General features: G+C 41.0%; 1 protein-coding gene across 10 annotated transcripts in view; it reads left to right on the forward strand.

Moving 5' to 3' along the window:
* STXBP5 (syntaxin binding protein 5) overlaps window positions 1–22,400 on the forward strand; it is a 176,005-nt gene that overhangs the window by 96,837 nt on the left and 56,768 nt on the right. For all 10 annotated transcript variants that reach the window (XM_005280427.5, XM_042848227.2, XM_005280429.5 and 7 more), the window contains 4 exons: window positions 17,657–17,811; window positions 19,837–19,909; window positions 21,816–21,963; window positions 22,047–22,114. In XM_005280427.5, coding sequence (XP_005280484.2) covers window positions 17,657–17,811; window positions 19,837–19,909; window positions 21,816–21,963; window positions 22,047–22,114 — 444 coding nt within the window. The remainder of the gene's footprint in view (window positions 1–17,656; window positions 17,812–19,836; window positions 19,910–21,815; window positions 21,964–22,046; window positions 22,115–22,400) is intronic.

Consider the following 22,400-nt stretch of genomic DNA (forward strand, 5'->3'; position numbering starts at 1 on the left):
TAGGTATTGAAGATAGACTTAGCCTTACTGGATGGTAATTACCATCTTTTTTAAAAACAAGTATTTTTCTCATCTTTTCAACATCAGGTTCACTATGATCTTTCAAAAGAATTGCCATTGGCTCAGTAAGTTTATTCATTTTGTTATAGACCCTGGAATATATATTGGGACTTGCTGATTTTTACATGGCATTTTTTTAAAAAGTATTCTCTTACCGGCTGTCTATGTCAAGCCTTATAGTGGGGCAAGCTTTTCATTCCTTCCTAACTGTCCATACCTTCCTTCACTGCGCCCTTTGATTTCAAAAGCCTTTTAAAAATACAGTAGTTCATTAGCTAAACCAATTCAGAATCACTGATTTATTCTTTATTCATTTCTTATTGAGTCGTGTGACTGGGTGAGTATATCTGCAATAATATCTGACAAGCAGGGGCTTAAAACATAGCCCCATACAGCCAGTCTACCTTGCCTTCTCTTCAGGGTTTGTCTGTGCAGGGATTTTTTAGACCAGTAGTTTCCAACAGGTGGTGCTTCACAGTTGGTGTTTGTGAAAGCTGTAGAGTTGAAAAGGTGCATGCTGGTCCAGGCATAGCTACCACTATGAAATCTAATTTTATTGCCATGATGGTAAAATTGCCTGAGCCTGTTTACACTGTAGCCTCCATTGGTGGAGCTGCATGCATTAGGAATTAGAGCTCCAAACTCTTAGTATAGTCACAAACTAAGATTGCTGAGAGAATTCTGGCTGCAATCAGTCCAGCTATCATGGCTAACTGCCCAGCAGGAGTTCTTGGTAAAATTAACGTGTTCCGTTGGCATCTTGCACTGGATTACCCCGAAGTTCTGGTTGTATAGGAGCGGCAGGGCAGGAGTAGTAGTCGGAAGGGCTGCAGAAATGTAGAAGTTAGTGATCTCCCAGTCTAGCTGAAGGAACTCTATTTGATGCTCTAGAATGGGGGGAACTTAGAGGTTCTTTTCATTCCACTTTAAATGATCCATTAAGTAATAAACTGTGTCAACCAGTATCTGTATTGAAATTCTGTTGCGCAGGCTCCTTTACTAGTCATCACACTGACCTGCTTGTCTCTCTTATATAGTAATAAGCTATGAGGATGTTCAGTAGGTTATTGGAGCACTCCTTAGGACCTTGTAACTTCAACCACCAGAGAAATGCAGGAATAGCCTACTAATGCACATCCCACTGTGGCTTACAGTTGTTACTGTGGTCATGTGCATGTATGTGTAGAGTAACCAATACAGATGTTACAATATCCAGGTACAATATACATGTAGAGAATTCGGCATGTAAATCTGAGCATAACTCAACTTTCCTTTTCACTTTGCCATTCACCTTTAAGCTCCCAGGAGCTGTGTTTGGTTCTACAAAATACAAAAATTCAGTTCCTCCCCTGAACGTATAATTTAAGATTAGAAGACTAGGGAAGTACAGAGGTTGAGATCACTTAAGTTTATTTTTTTGACACCCTTTGATCATTGCAAAAGTGTGTTTTGGGAGAGATTTAAATGAGGGCCTTCCATCCACATTTTTTCTACCCTCTTCAGCAAAAAAAAAAAAAAAAAAAAAAAGATTGAAAATGCTTCCAAGACTGAAAAGTGAATTATAGAGTGGTAATGGCCTGACACCGCACATAATCCAGTCCTTCACCCATCTATATGTTAAATGGGGTTTTGACCCAAGTCTTTGATTTCCTTATTTTTGTAGTGGGCTTACCCCTTATGGATTCACTAAACTGCAGCAGAAACACCCTGTAGGTTGGGCTACTCTCTGGTCTGTCGTACTGTATTCTTGCTCCAAACTGCATGATACAGTCTAGATTCCTTTTTAATAGTTTCCATTAAATTTTTAAGGATATTGTGTAATTCCATAGGTTTATATAGTGATTTATAGCAAAAGATGCCAAAATCATTTGTAAAATTAAATAATGTGTACATTTATAAGGATCACTTCAACTGTCTCTGAAGTAGAACCGCTTCTGAGCTAAACCACAAATTTCTAACAGCTCCCAGTAATCCTGCATAGCAGCGATTCCACAAAGTGAAAAACTTATTTCTAATTGAAACTACCAGAGAAAATTAGGTAGGCAGAATGTAATTACCCAACCTGGTTCGCAGTCATCTAAAATAATTTCCAAAATGGTTCATAAAAGGTTGTTTACAGCAATCATGCATCTCAATTATGTAATCATGCATTCTGATTTTTATAGTATTGCATATCTCAATTTCATGTTCTTATTCAAAGTGTATAATTAGCTAACATAATTATATTACACTGTCATTTTAATATTAGGACCTACTGTTAGTAGTAAACTTTGATTTATTTTATTCATCAAAATATTCAAAGTAATGCAATACAAATACTTTTGACACAATTCTTTTTCTAATCTCAACATTGTTGCAACAGATTTTATATTGTGACTCCCTTTTTCTCATATTGGAGCTATTATGTAATCCTTTCCAAATGACATTTAAGTACCTTAAATCCATTGCTTTTTTCCCCCTCCTCTGGTTGATTGTGGGATAGAAATATATTTGATAGATTCCCTGGATACTGTTGTTAACTGTACAGTTATTTTGGTTTACAAGAAACCCTGCCAAGTACAGCCCAGTTACCCTCAAATTTACCTCAGAAGTGAAATCTGCAGAAACTACAGGTACCAATATGCAACATTCATTATAATGTGATAGGTTATGCTGTTCAAATCAAGATATATTATTGTATGTTGATGTATGTAGTCTCTGTGGGTAGCAGTACAACAGTAAAATGTCCATTTGAAATTGGTCATTTTCACCAAAACCAATTAATTTCAATATGGTGAAGTTTCTTGACTGTACAATTTTTTTTCATTTCCTTTTTAGCAGTGTGAAAACTAAGGCTATGTCTTCACTAGCAATTTTCTCAGTCAGGGGGTTGTACACCCCCCCTCCTCCCCGACTGACAAAAGTTTCAATGACAGAAGCGCCAGTGTGGACAGCGCTATGTCGTCAGGAGACGCTCGCTCCAATCGCCATAAAGCGGCTACACAGGAGACCTTACAGTGGCGCAGCTGCAGCAGTGCGGTTGTGTTGCTGTAAGGTCTGTAGTATAGAGATAGTCTAACACAGGTAAATGTTCATATGCATAGCAGAAGTTGTCAGGCTCATACACAAACTCAGAACCTCCCTGTTGTGCCAGCTACACAAGCTTACAGTGAGATACTCCACTTACCAAGCAACTGCCACATTTTGCACCAGCTTCAGTTTCTGAATGGCTTTAAGGTGTAGCTTTACATAGAGCATATTGCATTAGTTTTGTCACTTCAAGATTAAATTATGGATGACAGTAGAAGGGTCCCTATCCAAAAGGAGTGGTCACACTCTTGCCCTCTGCAGGTATGATGCTGCAGAATTAATATGGTGACTGGTGCTACCTAATCTTCTAGTAGTACCTGAGAGTCCAATGTAAGGGAGAGCTCTCACTATAATGTAAAAATATTAATAGAATTATTATAACTTTTTAAATCTTAGGTTATTAAACTTGCCTTTACAGAAGGTTAAGGTATATTTATCATTACTATCATACCTATGATGCTTGGAAAAAAGTACCTCACATACATATATTTGTTTGTTTAATTATAACCAGAAGAATTCCAGGAGGCTTCTGCTTTCTGTCACCCTGGGGACAAGCAACTGTCAGGAAGAAAACCCCTCCTTAGCCATAAAACCGTGTTTATTACCCCTAAGAGTGTTCTACAAATTCAGAAAAGCTGCATTTTAAACTTTAACTCGCTTTAACTTCATACTGTGTTCTTTTGTGCTATGTTTAAAAGATGTATTGGGTATTGAAATTTGTGCTTTGTACAAACTATTTAATAGCAGTTGAATTGCTATAACAAACAGAATGTATCTCTAAGGCTTACGTCAAGAGACAGACAAACCAAAAAAACTTTTATCTAGACCAGAACACCTCCTTATTGTATAACATGTCAGTTTGGTACAAGTGTAATCCTTCCCTCAAGAAAACAAACCATGTAGGAAAAGATCTGATTATGTGGGAGGGAGAATAGGGAGATGGTTCTTTATGCAGGATACTCCAAAAAGGAATGCAGGAATCCTATAACTGTAGGACTGGCAGGGACCTCAAGAGGTCATCTAGTCCAGTCCCCTGCACTTATGGCAGGACTAAGTATTACCTAGACCAGCGGTTCTCAACCTTTTTCTTTCTGAGGCCCCACCCAAACATGCTATAAAAACTACAGCCCAGCTGGGCCCCAACTGCATATGAAAGCCAGGGCCAGCGTTAGGGGATAGCAAGCAGGGCAATTGCCTGGGGCCCCATATTGCAGGGGGCCTCACAAAGCTAAGGTGCTCAGGCTTCAACATGAGCCCCAGGTGGTCAGGCTCTGGGTCCCAGGCTACAGTCCTGCACAGTGGGGCTTCAGCTTTCTTCCCTGGGCCATAGCGAGTCTAATACCGGCCATGCCTGGAGGACTGCCTGAAACCTGCTTGCGACCCCCCAGGAGGCCCCAAACCTCTGGTTGAGAATCACTGACCTAGACCATCTCTGACAGGTGTTTGTCTAACCTGATCTTAAAAATCTCCAATGATGGAGATTCCATACCATCTCTAGACAATTTATTCCAGTGCTTAACCACCCTGACGGTTAGGAAGTTTTTCCTCATGTCCAGCCTAAACCACTCTTGCTGCACGTTAAGCTTGATACTTCTCGTCCTATCCTCATAGGACAATTTTTCTCCCTCCTCCTTGTAACAACCTTTTATGTACCTGAAAACTATGTCCCCTCCGTCCTCTGTTCTCCAGTTAAATAATTTTAGCAATAAAATTTTTCAATCTTCCTTCATAGGTCATGTTTTCTAGAAATTTAGTTATTTCTGTTGCTCTTCTCTGGACTTTTTCCAATTTGTCCACATCTTTCCTGAAATGTGATGCCCAGAACTGGGCACAATACTCCAGTCCAGGCCTAATCAGCCTGGAGTAGAGCAGAAGAATTGCTTCTCGTGTCTTGCTTACAACACTCCTGCTAATACATCCCAGAATGATGTTTGCTTTTTTTTTTTTTTTTTTTTTTTTTTTTTTTTTTTTTTTTTGCAATGGTGTCACACTGACGCTTATTTAGCTTGTGATCCCCCAGATCGCTTTCTGCGGTACTCCTTCCTGTGCAGTCATTTCCTATTTTGTATGTGTGCAACTGATTGTTCTTTCCTCAGTGGAGTCCTTTGCATTTGTCCTTATTGAATTTCATCCTATTTACTTCAGACCATTTCTCCAGTTCGTCCAGATCATTTTGAATTTTAATGCTGTCCTCCAAAGCACTTACAACCCCTCCCAGCTTGGTGGTATCTGTAAACTTCATAAATGTATTCTCTATGCCATTATCTAAATCATTGATGAAGATATTGAACAGGCCGCCCTTCCCGCAGCCCCCATTGGCCTGGAGTGACGAACTGTGGCCAGTGGGAGCCGCGATCGGCCAAACCTGCAGACGCGGCAGGTAAACAAACCGGCCCAGGCCGCCAGGGGCTTTCCCTGAACAAGTGGTGGCCTGACTTTGAGAAGCACTGTTCTAAGTAACTGATTTCAATTGTTTTTTCAATTCTATAGGATTTAGTTATGATTGCTTACTTTGCCCATCTATAAACTGGCTGGTTATTCATAATAACCAGACAGGTTTTCACCTGTCCTTAAACATATTCTTTTCCTTATTTATAAACAATCTTCATTGTCTAAGGATATACTAAGACTTGATTCATGATAATTCTGGGAAATAAGATGGTGGTCTCAACATATCAAAAGAAATGTGACACTGAGGGCAGACCCACTGTCAAAGGTGTAAGCTCTGTTGAAAGCTTTTCCAGCCTCCTCAGTTCCTTCTTACCGCTTGTGATGATCATTAGAATTGCTTGGCTTGCCTTAGCAAGTACTCTGTGTACTCATTATAAATTTCTTGTAAATAGTTATCTAGTACTTAGCTAATTCTATCTATAGCACTTACTTTCTTTTTCAGTCCCCAGATCTGGCGTTTCCATTTTTCGGTACTGAATACCTCGGTGACAAGTCTTCAAGCCCTGTCTCTCTCATTCTAGGTCAATGCCCATGAGCAACCCACACTCAAGCTGCTTGAAGTGTTTGGGCGAAACTCAGATTTGTTTATCATTGCCAAATTTGCAAAGACTTTAACCCAAGGATTAAAAAAGACTGAGAATCCAGGCTGAAGGGTTTGCTCCTGGAGACAGTCTTGAGACCTCCGTCGGAGCCTAGCCATTGTGACCCGGCACTGAGCACTTTGGCTTCAGTTAGGAGTACATTTTCTATGCAATCTGAGACCTGGCATGACTTGTCCTCTTCACTGTCTAAAAAGAGACATAAGGTCTCTAGAGACTCTGAGAGGAGGATCACTGACACCTACATTTACTAAGCATGTGGTTGAGTAGAGTGCAGCCAAAATCCAAACACTTCTCTTCTCAGAAAGAGAACTACAAAAACTAGCACTATTCATGCCGGCATCGAGGCAGGCACCCAAAGTGGCACCTTCTATGTTTTGTGGTACTTCAGCAACCCAAGACCATCATGCTGGAGGAGTTTGTGGTGGTGAGACTTCTGCTGAGCTTATTGGTACCGGTATCCCCAACAGTGCATGATACAATACTCCCAGTACCGGCAGACAGAGTACACCCATTACCAGTATCGTCAGTGCAGTACTCGGTACCTCGATGTCCTTCGGTGCCTCAGACTTCACGCTGGTTTACCCTTCAATGGTACAGACAGAGCAATGTTGGTTCTTCACTGACTCAGCACTGGTCTCTGGCACTGTGAGGAGCGAGCTCCCCCTGGGTCAGCAGATGGTGATTTTGTTCTCCTCTGAATCTGAGATAGGATCTTATGTTTCCTAGTCTTGGAGCCTGTCACACTACTCCCAACCGATGCATTACTACCCTGGGTTGCCTTGAAATTCTCCAGCTGGAATGGGATCAGGCATTTGGCCAGGGAGTCATTAGGGCCCAGCCCCATCCAGTGGCCGTTTTCGAACCCATGGTAATTCCACCAGTTTCCAGGTCCTACATGAGCGGTTCCTGCTCTGTGTCCTTGGAGAGGCATGGAGAGTCTACCGACCAGGGACCACCTGTTTCTGAGTCCAGTACTGGGACTGGTGGTGAGCAGGAAGAGGTGGTTCAGGAGGAGCATGCTCAGCAGCTAACAGAAGAGGGACACCTTCAACCTGTGCTGGCTTTATCATTGTCCTCTCATGATGAGGCAGTTTCCCCAGGAAAGAGAATGACAGGGTCAGCAGACGGCAACCCCCAAGTCACAAGATGCTAAAATACTTGATTTATTTTGTAGAAAAGTTTATTCTGCTGTGGTTGTGCAACTCAGAATTACCATCCAACAAGCTCTTTTGGGAGTTATGATTTTCACATTTGGGATGCCATGTTAAAATTTAAGGACATGTTGCTGGAGGTCGCGAAATCAGGGTTCTCCTCTTTAGCTGATGAGGGAAGTTCGTAATGAGAACTTGGACTTGGCTGCTATAACTGTGTCTTCTTTAGTTTCCATGCACAGGAGCTTTTAGGTGCAGACTTCAGGGCTTCTGCACAAGGTCAAACAAACAATTCTAGACTTGGCCTTTGAAGGGTCATCCCCATACCTCTTTAAGGAACACTCTCAAGAGGAGTTCCTCCTCCAGGAGATGCAATCTCTCCTTTCTGTGAGAACCACAGAGGAGGTTCCCCAGCATGTCAGAGGGAAGGAGTTTTATTCCCATTATTTCCTAATCCAGAAAGGAAAGGGAGGTCTCAGACTAATTTTAGACCTGCACCAACTCAACAGATGTTGAAAAAATACAGTTTGTTTGCATGGTCACTCTGGCTTCTGTTATTGCATCCCTGGATCCTATAAACTGGTATGCAGCCCTTGATTTAAAAAATAACCTACTTTCATGTGGTGATTTATCAAGGTCACAAGTGTCTCAGATTTATAGTGAAACAGTCTCATTACCAGTTCACCATGCTGCCTCTTGGCCTGTCAGCAGCTACTTGGTTTTTCACAAAATATAGGGTAGTAGTAACTGCCTTTCTGAGGAGACTAAGAGTACAAATCTATCCTTACCTGGATGTCTGGCTAGTAAGATATTGGTCCAGGGCTCAGGCACTATCCGGTGTGTCTCTCATTCAGTCAACTGTGAAGGCTCTGAGTCTGCTGGTCAATTTAGAAAAATCTACCCTTTGTCCAGGTCAGAGGATAGAGTTTATAGGAGCAGTACTGTACTCTATTCGTGCTGGAACTTTTCTTCCAGAGGCATGGTTCCAAACAATTCAATCTCTTGTTGCAGATCTCAGCTTGCTCACCCTGTCACAACAGCAAAAGCCTGTATGATGCTCCTGGGGAATATGGCCTTGTGCATATACATAGCCCAGCATGCCAGATTCCATCTCAGGATTCTTCAAAGTTGACTGGCCTCCATTTATTTGCAAAGTCGTCACCTTCTGAACTATGTGCTGTACGTGCCCTCTCACATTCTGACTTCTCTAGATTGGTCGACAGACCTGATCAGTGTAAGTGCAGGCATTCCCTTTGTCTGCCCTCAGCCTTCACTGACATTGTTGATGGACTCATATCTCCTGGATTTATGGTTCTCCCAGGACCTGTCTGTACACATCAGTGTCAGGAAGCCAAAGGCTATCTGTTTAGCCTGTCAGGCTTTCCTATCTCAGATCAAAGGGAAAATCTGTTTGCTGCTGTGGTCTATGAGAGCAATGTTATATTTCAACTGGCAGAGAGGAGCCCTTCCCTGTTTTGTCAAGAGGCAGCTCACCTGTGGGACTTCTGCATTGCCAGTTCAATCAATCTTGAAGCCTCTTACATTCTATGGGAGCAAAATGAGCTTGCAGACCACCTAGGCAGATCATTTACAAGTCACCATAAGTGGGATCTACACCCAGATATAGCCAGATGCATTTTCCAAAAGTGGGGGAATCCCCAGAGAGATCTATTCACAACAAAACCAATAGAAAATGACATCAGTTTTGTTTTGTTCCCTACAGGGTCGTAGTCCATATTCCATCACAGATGCTTTCGTACTATCCTGGTCGAACAAGCTCTGCTACGCTTTTCCCTCCAATTCTACTCTTTCACAGAGTGTTGCTAAAGATCAAACAGGACAGTGCCCAAGTTATACTAGTAGCCCCGGCAGCACTGGTTTTCCACTATCCTGGATCTGTTGGAGCCTCCAATATCGCTTCCTTTGGACTCAGAGCTAATTTTGCAGAATCACGGTTGGCTGCTCCACCTGAACATGCAGGCACTTCATTTAACAACCTGGAGGCTTCATGGCTAAATTCTAGAGAGGAGTCTTGCTCGGAGCAAGTTTGAGATTTTTTGCTAAAAAAAAAATAGAAAGTCCTCCACCAGGGCTACTTACATTGCCAAGTGTAAGTGATTCTCCGTTTGCTCTTGTCAGTTCAGGGTTTCGCCAATACAGTCCTCAATCCAGCATAGTCTGGACTATCTATTGTACCTAAAACATTGAAATTGGGCAAAATAGTTCTATCAAGGTCCACTTGGCAGCAATATCATCTTTGTAACCCCACATGGACAACCATTTTATTTTTTCTAGCGGTATGTCAATCAGATTTCTGAAAAGCCTGGAAATGTTATACTGTATCTACAGATTCGATAACCTGGTCCTCCCTGGGACTTCAACTTAGTTTTGCCAAAGCTTATGGGGCCTCCGTCTGAGCCTTAAGCAACGTGCTCCTTGCTAGATCTATCAATTAAAGTGGCTTTTTTGGTAGTCATCACTTCAGCCTGCAGCGTGGTTGAGCTGCGTGCTTTGATATCTGAACCTCCTTATACAATTTCCTTTTAAGGACAAAGTATATCTGCACCATAATCCAAGAATTCTCTCTCAAATGGTATCTAGTTTTGTATTAAGCAGTCCTTTTACTTACCTACAGTTTACCTGACACAGCACTTCAACAGAGATGAACAAGGAAAGAAGGGCTTTGGCGTCCTACATACACAGGACTAAACAATTTCATGTGTCAGCTCAACTATTGATGTCCATCGCAGACAGGAATAAAAGTTCTCCCACATTTTTCACAGAGAATTTCATTGTGGATAGCATCCTGTGTTTGTTTGTGTATGTTATGAACTGGCTGGCATTTTCTCATCAAGCAAAGTATCTGCACATCTGACAAGATCACAAGCAGCCTCGGCGGCGTTTCTTGCGAAAGTCCTTATCCAGATGTTTGTAGAGTGGCAGCTTGGTTTGCAGTCCACACATTCGCATCCCATTATGCCATCACTCATAGAAACGATGCTAAATTTGGGTGAGTTGTATTCCAGTCTGTGTACACACAGACTCCGATCCTCCACTTGCTTTATGGCTTTTGAGTCACCAAGAGCAGAGTGGGCATGTGCAATCACTCAAAGAAGAAAAAGCAGTTACTGACCTGCTGTAACTGTTGTTCTTCCAGATGTGTTGCATGTGTGTCCATTCCATGACCCCTGCTCCTACTTCTCTGCAGTAGAGTTGTCCAGCAAGAAGGAGCAGAGTACATTCTGGGGCAGCTGGGTCCTTTTATATTGGGACAAAGTGATGTGCAATAATACAGGGCGCTCAAGGAGCCCCAACTGGTACTACTGCGGGAAAAATTTCTGATTCCGTAGGTTGCGCACACAAAGTGTGAAAGAAACATGTACAACACATATCAAAGAACAACAGTTACGGAACTGTAATAACTGTTTTTTACATATGATACCTTACCAGACACCTTTTATATACATGTTATGACAACAGTGTGTTGGGGTAGTGAGTGTGTCAGGCCAGACGTGTATTACAGTTGGCCCTCAGCCAGTGAGCATTTCAGGGCTTGTAAAGTGATAACATGTTAAGTTCTGCTCCAGAGAGAGGACGAGAAACAGAACGAATCACATGTGAGATGTTAGTCATATTACTAAATGAGTGCTATTGGATGTCTAGTTTCTATGAGAATGAGCATGGCAAAAGAACCTATTTAGAATAAAACATAACATCAGATCAGTCCTGCCTGTATTAAGCATCACTCATCTAGCTCTTATCTTTACCAATTTCGTCCAGACGCAGTGTGCGCCTATTAACTATTTTGGCCAGGTCATATGAAATCTAGGCATAAAGCTGAATGTCATCAGCATAGTGAAAACACTGCAGCCATGTCTCCTTACTAACTGTCCCAATGGCCCCATATAAATGTTGAACAAGACAGGAGACAAAATGAAACCCTACAAAACTCCACACACACACTATCAGAGAGGAAGAGTTTGTCAGCACTGCCTTCTGAGAATACATTACGTATAAGGAAAGGGTTTAATCATGTTGATCCACAAACTAGTCAAAATCATCTCATGATCAGCTGATAGATTTAATGATATCAGCTCCATCACCAAGAAGAGTGTTACCAATACAACTATTGCATTCTCTCTGTCCCAGACCCAGGTTGGTACAAACATTGACCATGGTTACAGAGCTCTGAGACAGCTACTTTATATTCTATTCTAGATAGGTTTTTGTACTGAGCTTATCACTGTAGTATCTAATGTGAGAGATATTTTGCTACAATGTTTTTAATAATCTTAACCAAAAAATGGAAGATTGGGTTTACAGGGTGGTAGTAGGCTAGTCAGTGGGCCAGATTTATCAAGGGATTTAGGTGCCTAAATTTTGTGGATCCACAAAACCCCCACTTAGCTCCTCCTAACCTTATTGGTGCCCAAACTCATTCAGCATCTCCTATTGCTAAGGCCCTACCAAATTCACAGCCTTAGCAATAGATGATGCTGAATGAGTTTGGGCACCAATAGGGTTAGGAGGAGCCCTAAATGCATCACGGACCATGAAATCTGGTCTCTTGTGTGCTTTTACCCTATACTATAAAGATTTCACGGAGGAGACCAGCGTTTCTCACTTTGGGAGTCCTGATCCAAAAGGAAGTTGCAGAGAAGGGGTCACAAGATTATTTTAGGTGGGTTGTGGTATTACCACCCTTACTTCTGCACTGCCTTCAGAGCTGGGTGGCTGGAGAGCATTGGCCAGGCACTCAGCTCTGAAGGCAGTGCTTCCCCCCCACCATCGGTGCAGAAGTAAGGGTGGCAATATCATACCATGCCACCCTTACCCCTGCGCTTCTGCCTTCAGAGCTGGGTGGCTGGAGAGTAGCGGCTGCTGACTGAGGGTCCAGCTCTGGAGGCAGGAGCATGGAAATAAGGGTGGCAATACCATACCATGCCATCCTTACTTCTGTGCCGCTGCTGGCAGCGGCTCTGCCGTCAGAGCTGGGTCCAAGGCCAGCAGCCGCTGCTCTCCAGCTGCCCAGCTCTGAAGACAGCGCCGGTGGCTGCAGCAGTGCAGAAGTAAGAGTAGTAGAACTGCAACTCCCCCTACAATAACCTTGTGACCACCTTACAACTCCTTTTTGAGTCAGGATCCCTACAGTTACACTCCGTGAAATTTCAGATTTAAATAGCTGAAATCATGAAATTTACAATTTAAAAAATCCTATGACAGTGAAATTGACCAAAATGGACCCTGAATTTGGTAGGGCCGTAGTTATTGCTGTAATGGTTTCTGCCTCTGGGCCTGTACACTGCTGGCTCAGGCAGATGTCCAGACACTATCTCATGCCTAAGACACAGTGCGATCCTCAAAATAGGTTAAGATAGGCAGGGTAACATGTGTCTCACCTGTGTGGCCTGATCCGTTAGGCATGCTCAGAGCTGGACTATAGAGGCATCCTCTCTCTGTCTCTAGCCCAATTAATATGTAATTGTTTAATACAAAATGGAATGGCTTCAGCAGGAGAGACTGAGAGAGACCCATATCAGAATATTCCATAGTTCAGTGGTTTGGGCACTCACTTGAGAGGTGAGAAACCCCTATTTAAATCCTTTTTCCTCATCAGGCAGAGGGAGGAGTTGAACTGGGGTCTTCCATATCCTGGGTGTGTACTCTAATCACTGGGCTAAAGGTTATAAAGGAGGCCACTTCTGTCATCTATCCCACCCTGGTAGTTTTGTGTGAAGGGAGGCAGACCTCTAAGCTGTTGCAAGAACGGGATAGGTGTCTGCCTGCAAGAGAGAAGGTTCCTGCCTGTGGATCCCAAACAAAGATAGGTGCCTCCCTTCAGCTCTCACTTAAGTATCTAACTCTGGGAGAGGCACAGGATTTAAGACACACTCCTCTCCTCAGCATCTCCTTTTGACTGACCTATGCAGCATCCCACCTGGCTTGTTGGTTTTTGTGGATCCCATTTTCAGATGCCTATCTCTACTTATGCATTGTGTGTGGCGCCTAGGCACCTAACCCAGGGTTTTTGGATTTCAATGATTTTTCAAAGTGTCTAAAAGTTGCATGTTGCAGTGCCTTTCTCTTTGTGGCTCCAAGCCCATGCCAAGCTATGGCTTCTTGAGCAGTGGCCATATTGAAGTAAGAGAAGCCATCAATCTGCCTTCCTTCAAGAAAGTGTTGACAATCTATTGGGATTCATTTTTTCAAAGGAATTTATTGTATCTAGTGTTAAAATTATTGCTGATTTTGATGATGGTTGAATAAGAAAGAAAAAGTATCCCATATCCTAGACATATTCAACTGTTTCACTCTTGCAATTTTATTGAATGAAATGTAAACTTATGCATATTTGCTTTGAAAAGACTGTGTGTGTGTGTGTGTGTGTGTGTGTGTGTGTGTGTGTGTGTAAAAATATAAAATATTGTAATATAGGTGAAAAAACACTTTCCAGTAATTCAATGGAAAGTCCATAATCTGCTTTCCCAACGGGAAGAGTAAATGTTTCCATGAAGCAGAACTAATTTGTCTTTGCCTTGTTCAATCATATAAAGAAGTTAATTAAGCAGTAGGAATTTAATTTACGTGATAGTCACACCATCTCCAGATAAGTATAAAACTGATTTATGGCTAGAATTAGATCAGGTGAGCTGCCTCTGTTTCAAAAAGCTATTAATTTTTATTATAATTAATCAAACAATCATAAAAGGCGGAATCGGCAACTTGAAGAGAGCATTAGTAGATTTATTTAGTTATTGAGTGTTTTTACAATACTCAAGTTTTTGTTGTGGGCCTTTATTTAAAGGGACACTGTCAACTCAAAATTTTAAAATGTCCACTTAAGAAATAGCCTACAAGTAGTTTTTGGTATATACTTCCACTTAAATCTTGCTGCCATTTTTGTATTTTATAATCATACTTTATCTTCAAAATATTTTCTCCTGTAGCTGTGTGAAAAGCCCAAACAAGTAAAACATTGAAACTTGGCTAAACATTATACTGTCAAATACACCAAGAAAACAAATTGAGAAATATAAAATATTTTGTTCATCTTTTACACTATAGTTAACTTAGATGTTCATGGTAAGTTTTAAAAAAGTGTGATTTTTGAATTGTCACTTCAAATAAAAAAAAATCACAATTAGAGAAATGGGTTTACCTTATATTTCTATAATTCAAGACCACTTTGCATATTTGTGTTAAAAATTAACTGTATTATTTTAAAGATGTAAATAACAAAGAACAACCAAATGGATTTTTAATCACCTATGTAATTGTTATAATGAAGCAATTATTGAAATTGAAATTACAGTAGTGGTGTTGCCAGTATTGGTGTTGCCAGTATTTTTATGGATTAGCATACCTAACAATGTGTTAGTGTCATTTAATTATGAATGGTTGGACAATATTCTGTTCTATTGCCATTCTACAGAATGTAAGAGAAAAACAAGTATTTATTCCTTCTTATTAAGTTATATTGCTGTACTTTGAAATACTTTGTGAATATAAGCTAGCAACATCACCATACCACATTAGATCTATTAGTATTTCAGGTACAGTGTCCTGCCTTTCATAGAGCCCCATATATGATACTTAGGAAGAAGGGAAACTTAAAGCACTTAGTTCCACAGTTCAACACATGATGCCATACGGAAGGGAGAAAAATGTTTTTTTTAACCAGTGGGTGGTCAGCAGTACATCATCTGGTTTGAGATTTGATTGTTGTTTATTAATTTGGGGGGACTAACTTGGCCCAGAGAGTTAAAGGTGTTAATGTTACTGTCACTGCACAACATTAAACAGTTATAAAAGGCTTTGGGTATTGGAATACAGTGACTTCAGCCTGCTTAGTCCTATGGCAAACACATAGTTAAAAATTGTTTTTAATTATGTATTAAAGATACGGGGGGGGGGAAGGAAAAGCTTTTGAAGAGTAAGATATGAAGCAAGGCTTTCATTTTCATAATATTATTCCTTTTAGCTGTAGAGGAAGGAAGAACCTTTTCTAACAAGTTTTTTGGATGGTATTAAATATGTTGATAACTGACCTTTTGGGGTAAGAAGTTAGTTGAGATGGGCTGGGGCTGATGCTGTTGCTACTATTAACGTCTGATCCCACTCCTAGAAAACAAAACAAGAGAAGCTTACACAAAAGGGGAAAGAAAAGAGCAACAAAAATTGAGCTTCCACCTCTGTGGCTGATTGAGTGAGTTGCAGCCTCACTGCTGGAGAAACACAGGCCCAGCACACATTCTGATCAGCCACTGCAAGTCCTGGCAAACTGGTACCTGCATTTGGCTGTTTTAGGGCACTGTCTTGAATTGCTGCTTTGGTCACAGGTTCACAGCAGTGTTGCAAAATATACAGTCTTTACTAGCTAAGCCAGACTCTTACTAAACAGAAGACAAATGCAAAGAGATAGGAAAGAGAAGAAATAAGGTAGGGAAGGAAAATGACACAGTAGGGAAGGGGGCGGGATGGTACAGGAATCAGTCTTACATCCCAGGTGATGTTTGGGATTTAGCCAGAGCCAGTGAAGGTGGCAGTGTCCTCTGGATTCCTTTCTCTGACTTTTGGTTTCATCTGGACTTCTCTCAAGATTAGGACAACAAAGGGCTAACTGCCACAGTGGATTCTGGGGTCCCAGGAGAGGGTGTGTTATGCAGCCTTGATGGTGAAGCTTGCCTGTTTTGGTTCACTCATCTCTCAGCTAACAGTTGGTTAGATTTTTCTCCCCCAAAGTCTTTAAGGACCCCAAAAAGAAATGATGGGTGGAATAGCTCATTTGCTCATTATTTTGTCCACCAATTAAGCCTAATTTCCAACACACCAATTTTGGTTAATTGATATCCGGTCCCACACTTGTCTTGTTTACCAAACATCATTTTAACACCATTCTTGAGTTATATTAGTATATATTTTGTTTGGATTAATTCAGTCTTTGTATCTCATTGGTACCTATAAACATCTGTTGTTATAGGTGATTGGAACATTTTATAAATGTTTATTAGCTTTCCCACAATTAGGCTTACAATTGGGGTAGGTTTATGAGCCCCTCAGTATTACAACACTTCCTTTTTCCTAAAGTTGACTTAAAAAGAGAGGGCGGGGGAAGTTGCTGTGTTTGTGTTTTTCTATTTTTAATTTTAATAGGGTTCAAAAAAGAACTAGATAAGTTCATGGAAGATAGGTCCATCAAGGGCTATTAGCCAGCATGGGCAGGGCTGGTGTCCCTAGTCTGTTTGCCAGAAGCTGGGAATGGGCAACGGGATGGATCACTTGATGATTACCTGTTCTGTTCATTCCCTCTGGGGCACCTGGCATTGTCAGAAGACAGGATACTGGGTTAGATGGACCTTTGGTCTGACCCAGTATGACCGTTCTTATGAGGAAATATTAAGAATATCAAGTCTTGTCTTTGCTGGTAAGTTAAAAAAACTGGAGTACAAGTATTCTTAGCCCCCCCCCCCCCTCGCCCCAAGCAGTGCTGGTTCTAGCAAATCAGGGGCTCCCTGCATAACTGTTGGATCAGGGTCCTGAACTACTCTGTAAGTGCTAATAAGATTCAACGTGCAACTTTCTCTCTGATTCCTAACCCAAATCCATATACTATCTTCGAGCTTTATGTGATGTGCTACAGGGCAGAAGAGATAAAGCACTCAGAATAGGTGAGTGTTTGTAGAGATTTAGGGGTACATTGGATAAAGGTTTTCTGTTAACTGGAAAGAAAGGGACATCTGTGAAGTTTATCAGGCAGGGCAGTTATAAAGGAGGAGATATCCTGCTACTTCAAAGGGCTCAAGCTATTATGACCACAGAGCTTTGTAAGCACAAAATAGTTCATACTCCAGATTGCACAATAAGGAGACTTAAGCAGTAAACATCATAGTACTATTTCAACCCATCTCTGATAGCTCTGATGTGGGATGTCCATGCAACTAGATGTTTGACAGCGCATCTAAACTGGCTCTGCCATTAACTGAGAGGACATAGACAATGTCTTTTGCAGAGAACTCTTCTCCCAAGCCTGTGTCAGGAAATTAAGTTATGTGGTGTTAACAAAACCAAAAAAAATGTTAGTCTCCGACATCTGACAATCCATTCCCCTTCAGTTGCTCAGGTTGTAGCACTTAACTCTGACCTCCATCAATAGTCCAAGCTACAGACCGAGTACACACTGTGTGGATAGCTATTTCCAGTTACACTAAATGTATCTACCATTAGTTGTGTCCTCTTGAACTCATATTATGGGGCAATGGGAAAACTGATCACTCTTTCCTTTTCAGAACCTTTCATTGTCATAAATGCCTGTTTTATTTCCAGGGAGCCTTTTATCATTCTGTCGGGAGGCTTGTCATATGATACTGTAGGAAGAAGACCCTGTTTAACAGTCATGCATGGGAAAAGCACTGCTGTGCTAGAAATGGATTATTCTATTGTTGATTTTCTAACCCTCTGTGAAACTCCGTACCCTAATGGTAGGTTCTGTAAAGATTATACTTTTACCCATTCTCTTTGTAGCTTTACTCTGCCAGAATACTCCTTACTGCTTCTGCCCCACTATTATATCTCTGTGAGGGACAGGACTGGAACAATCACATCTGTTCTAGCTATTGTCTGTCAAGTTTTGTTTCAGCATTCTTTTAAAGGTGAAATAGGTTTCATAATAAACCCCAACATCAATTATAATGTTCTGGAAAAGAATTAGTAATTACATGTGGTTTTTCTCCTTTTAAAAAATAGTACAATTTATTAAATGTGCATGCATACAAGCATTTATAAAATACATCTGTATGCATTACAATGCAAAGACAGTTATAAATAATATTAATAATGATTAGCACTTACCCAAGTCTTTTAATCTACAGTGATTGTGTAAATATTTACTAATTATTGTAACATTCCTGTAAGGTTAGTAAGTAAGTTATCCATGTTTTACTGGCAGGAAACCTCCACCAGAGATTAAGTAGTTTACCCAAATGGACAGAGAAAGCACAATGTTTCATCTGGGATTAGAAATTGGTTTCTGGTACTATGTTCTGTGCTCGGGCCATTAGAATACACCTCTTTATTGTCTATTAGAAATGCCTATTAGAAGTGTATTGTCTATTAGAAGTGTACCTATTGAAGAAATACCTTTTGTAGATCATTAGAATAGTATGTCAATACATGTAATGTGTAAATTTTCAGTGTTGAAATGTTAGATATTACATCACATGCTCAGAATAGAGATCACTGTAAAAATGAGTTGTTGAATCATATCAGCAATATATTCAAACTAATGTTTTAAATGAAAGCATTACATTATTTTTGTACATGTTCCAGGGCTTGCAATTGGAAAAAGAAATGAAATTTCATAAGGGAGAAAAGTTTGTGCATATCCCCACTCTAGGAAGTCACCTGTCATGTCTCAAGACCCAGAGTTATTCAAAGCAGTAAAACTTTTAGTGTATATGTCTGACATCCATAGATCTAAATGTTCTAAACCATGGTTACAAAAGACCCCAGTCACACATCCTTCTGTAGTGCCTCTTTTTCCATTAGCTAGAGCAACCACTGAACTTGCTGGTTCATTTCTATTTTCCTCATCTTGTTGTTTGCTAGTTGATTAATTACTAACAGCTATTTTTATTTATAGTTCTTACTGGATGCGGGTTTGGAATTGTGGTAGGCTAATACTGAACTACTGTGAACTCTGTCATAAATTTGAGTATAGGTGTACCTCAGAGGTCCCAATGGTGGACATTGAGACACAGCAAGGTTCTGTTAAGAGTACTTTTTGTACTAGCTACATACTTGTAGCAGATGAGTATGTTCAATGTCTTGGTGGTGGGACTTGCATCTTGCTCACCCAGTCTTCCCTTTAAACTTTTTGCCAAAGGCTGAAAGGATAGAGGTGCAGTTGACCATCCAGAAAGAACAAGATCTGTCCAAACAAGTATTACACACTGCTCATGTCTCCAACATTGTGGTTCACTTGCTCTCCACAGAAATTCTAGTTTGCTGGCATTTGTGGCTCAGAATGTCTGGCCTACTCCAAGTTAAAATTCTGGAATTGCTTTTTAATTCTCCAGATTTTGGTACCACACTGGTGCTCCTTTCAGGTGGAGAGTCCTTCAGTTCCTTTTGTAAATTAGGTCATTTACTGTTTCCTAATCTCACACAGTGAAGATCTGCAGAAGCAATTCTGTGAGGGGAAATAAGGTTATTGTTAGTAACTGAAAATATTACTTTTGCAGATCAAAACACCTTCCTTCCCACTTCTCAGTCTTTTGAAATGGATTTAATTGAGAGGGAGAGGAAATGAAGATAGGTGGATGAGGTCTACAACCTCAATTTTGAACATAACAGATTTGTGAATACCTGTGCATGCTCTAATGGTGTTACTGCTTATGGCTAGTAGAGTGTGTGGTATGCAATCTCCTGCAATGTGGACTGCTGAGCCTATATGTTAGGAGAACTAAAATGACTAATATGTAACCTTTCTTTTTGTCTGTTTTTAGATTTTCAGGAACCATATGCTGTGGTGGTTCTTCTAGAAAAGGATTTAGTACTTATAGACCTTGCACAAAATGGGTAAGAATCTAGGGTGTATTGGAGGGTATATGGAGTGTCAACTTAATGGCAGGCCGCTGTGTATCCATTTGATGTCACCTATCAAAGCTCCACTTGCAAATGAAAATAATTTTTAATGAGACTTACTGGAACTATGTTTGAGATTATTGCCTTACTAAAACTCCCAAATGGACTCTTGACAAGCAAATCCTTTTTAAAGAGCATCTAATTTTCTGTTCTACATTTTGGTTTTAAGGACTAGATTTGATTTAAAAAATTTCTACTTCCATATTTTTATAATCACACAACTTCTGAGTATGGCCTACTCTCTGGCAGGTAGGTGTAACATGGCATACGTTTATAATTGAGTACCATATTGTTCTATTTCTGCCAAGTTTATTGGCTTCCAGCTAATAAGAGAGAACTTCTAGTGATTTCATTCATGCTAAGCCCATCAGGAGAAAGTTCTTTAATGCTAGCAGACTACTGGCTGCTAGGTGCAGAGCATCATAGTATTTTGCTAAGATTGTAAACTCTTTGTACAAGGATTGCCTTTTTGTTCTGTTTTTGTATAATGTCTAGCAAACCAGAGTCTTAGATTCTTAGATTCTAGGACTGGAAGGGACCTAGAGAGGTCATCGAGTCCAGTCCCCTGCCCTCAAGGGATTCGGAGTATGGGAGGGGGCTCTGGACTGAGGCAGGGATTTGAAGTGTGGGAGGGGATACAGGTCTATGCTAGGGGTGCAGGTTCCAGGGTGGGGCCGGAAATGAGGGGTTTGGGGTGTGGGACGGGGCTCTGGTCTGGGGCTGAGGGGTTGGGTTGTGAGGGGAAAGGGATTGAGGGCTCCGGTTGGGGCTCCAGACTCTGGGGTGGGGGTGAGGGGTTTGGGATGTAGGAGAGTGCCCCAGGCTGGGACTGAGGGGTTCAGCGGGCAGGAGGGAGATATGGGCTGGGGCTGGGGGTTGGGGCACGGGAGGTGGGCCAATGAGTTCCTGGCCAATGGGAGCTGCAAAGCCGGCGCTTGGGATGAGGGCAGCGCACAGAGCCCCCTGGCTGCCCCTACGCTAGGAGCCGGAAGGGGGACATGCCACAGTTTCCAGGAGCCATGCAGAGCCATGGCAGGCAAGGAGCCTGCCTTAGTCCTGCTGCACCACCAACCAGACTTTTAATGGCCCGATCTGCAGCGCTGACCAGACCCACCAGGTTCCCTGGCAACCCCAATCTTAAAGTCAGCATCCTTAGTCCACACATAGAAATAACTTTCTTTATTTAGGGGAATTGATTTTTGTGTGTCTATTTATTTAGCGAAATTGGGCAAAGCCTGCTAGGTAATGAAGAGTGGAGGGTGAGTGAGGCAGTCTAAGATACCTGACTGAAAAGAGAACAAGATTTTAAAAAAGGAGAGTTGAGACTTCATACCTTCCTCCTGGAAGCATAGACCCAAGAGTCAGAAATCAACTTTTATCTGCAGAGCACAAGAACTAGAGCTCAGTAACTTACTTTTTCATTTCTGCTGCTACAGAACCATTAAGTAGTCGTCTCTACAGTGACAATTTTAAAAACTTACATGAAAAGATATTTACTATCCTTGTAAGCATCTTCATCAGCTGAGCGAGCAACCTTTGCAGAGTGCAGTAGCTGCATTTAATTGTTTTGCACTGTAGGCACATTTATTATTTGTGGTTTATGCATAATGTTACCCAGAGTGTGCTAAATACTTTTCAGACAGACAAGAAGGCATGGTTCCTGCCCTAAGAAGCGGACAATCCAATCTGCACTATTTCTGTAACTTATTTGGCAGATAGTAAAGTTATACAAATATTTTTTAAGTAAATTGACAGGCTTCAGTTCTTCATTTATATTCTGGATTAAATTGATCACTTTTCTTTTGTTGGATTAACAATGTTTCCCTTTCCTCCAATAAAGGTATCCTATATTTGAGAATCCCTATCCTTTGAATATACATGAATCTCCTGTTACCTGTTGTGAATATTTTGCTGATTGTCCTGTGGACCTCATTCCTGCACTTTATTCAGTTGGGGCTCGACAGAAACGTCAAGGTTACAGTAAAAAGGTATGGTATAGTGTGCATATACTTACTTGATAATGCCAGTGTAAAGTGTCATTTATTTCAATCTGTTATTATTAACCTTCTAGGAATGGCCTATCAGTGGAGGCAACTGGGGTTTGGTCACTCAGAGCTACCCTGAGATCATTATTACAGGGTAAGTGATAACTAAAATAACTAGAGTGCATTTTTATAGTTTATATTCACATAACCTGTAGAAAACAAAATAATTTGTATGGGAGGGTGAATAATTAATGGAATGTACAAAAAACTCATCATAAAAAAAACTACAAGTAATAGCTTTTGTATAACACTGAAAAAATATGGTTGATATGTATCTATTACGTACACTGGGTGATGATATTCTGTCTGTGCAACGCTATCAACGTGTTTGGAGTTAAAACAAAGTGAAGCCAACTATATGTTGAAAAGAGAACCATAAC

The sequence above is a fragment of the Chrysemys picta genome, chromosome 3, assembly GCF_011386835.1.
Source record: "Chrysemys picta bellii isolate R12L10 chromosome 3, ASM1138683v2, whole genome shotgun sequence".
Lineage (NCBI taxonomy): Eukaryota > Metazoa > Chordata > Testudines > Emydidae > Chrysemys > Chrysemys picta.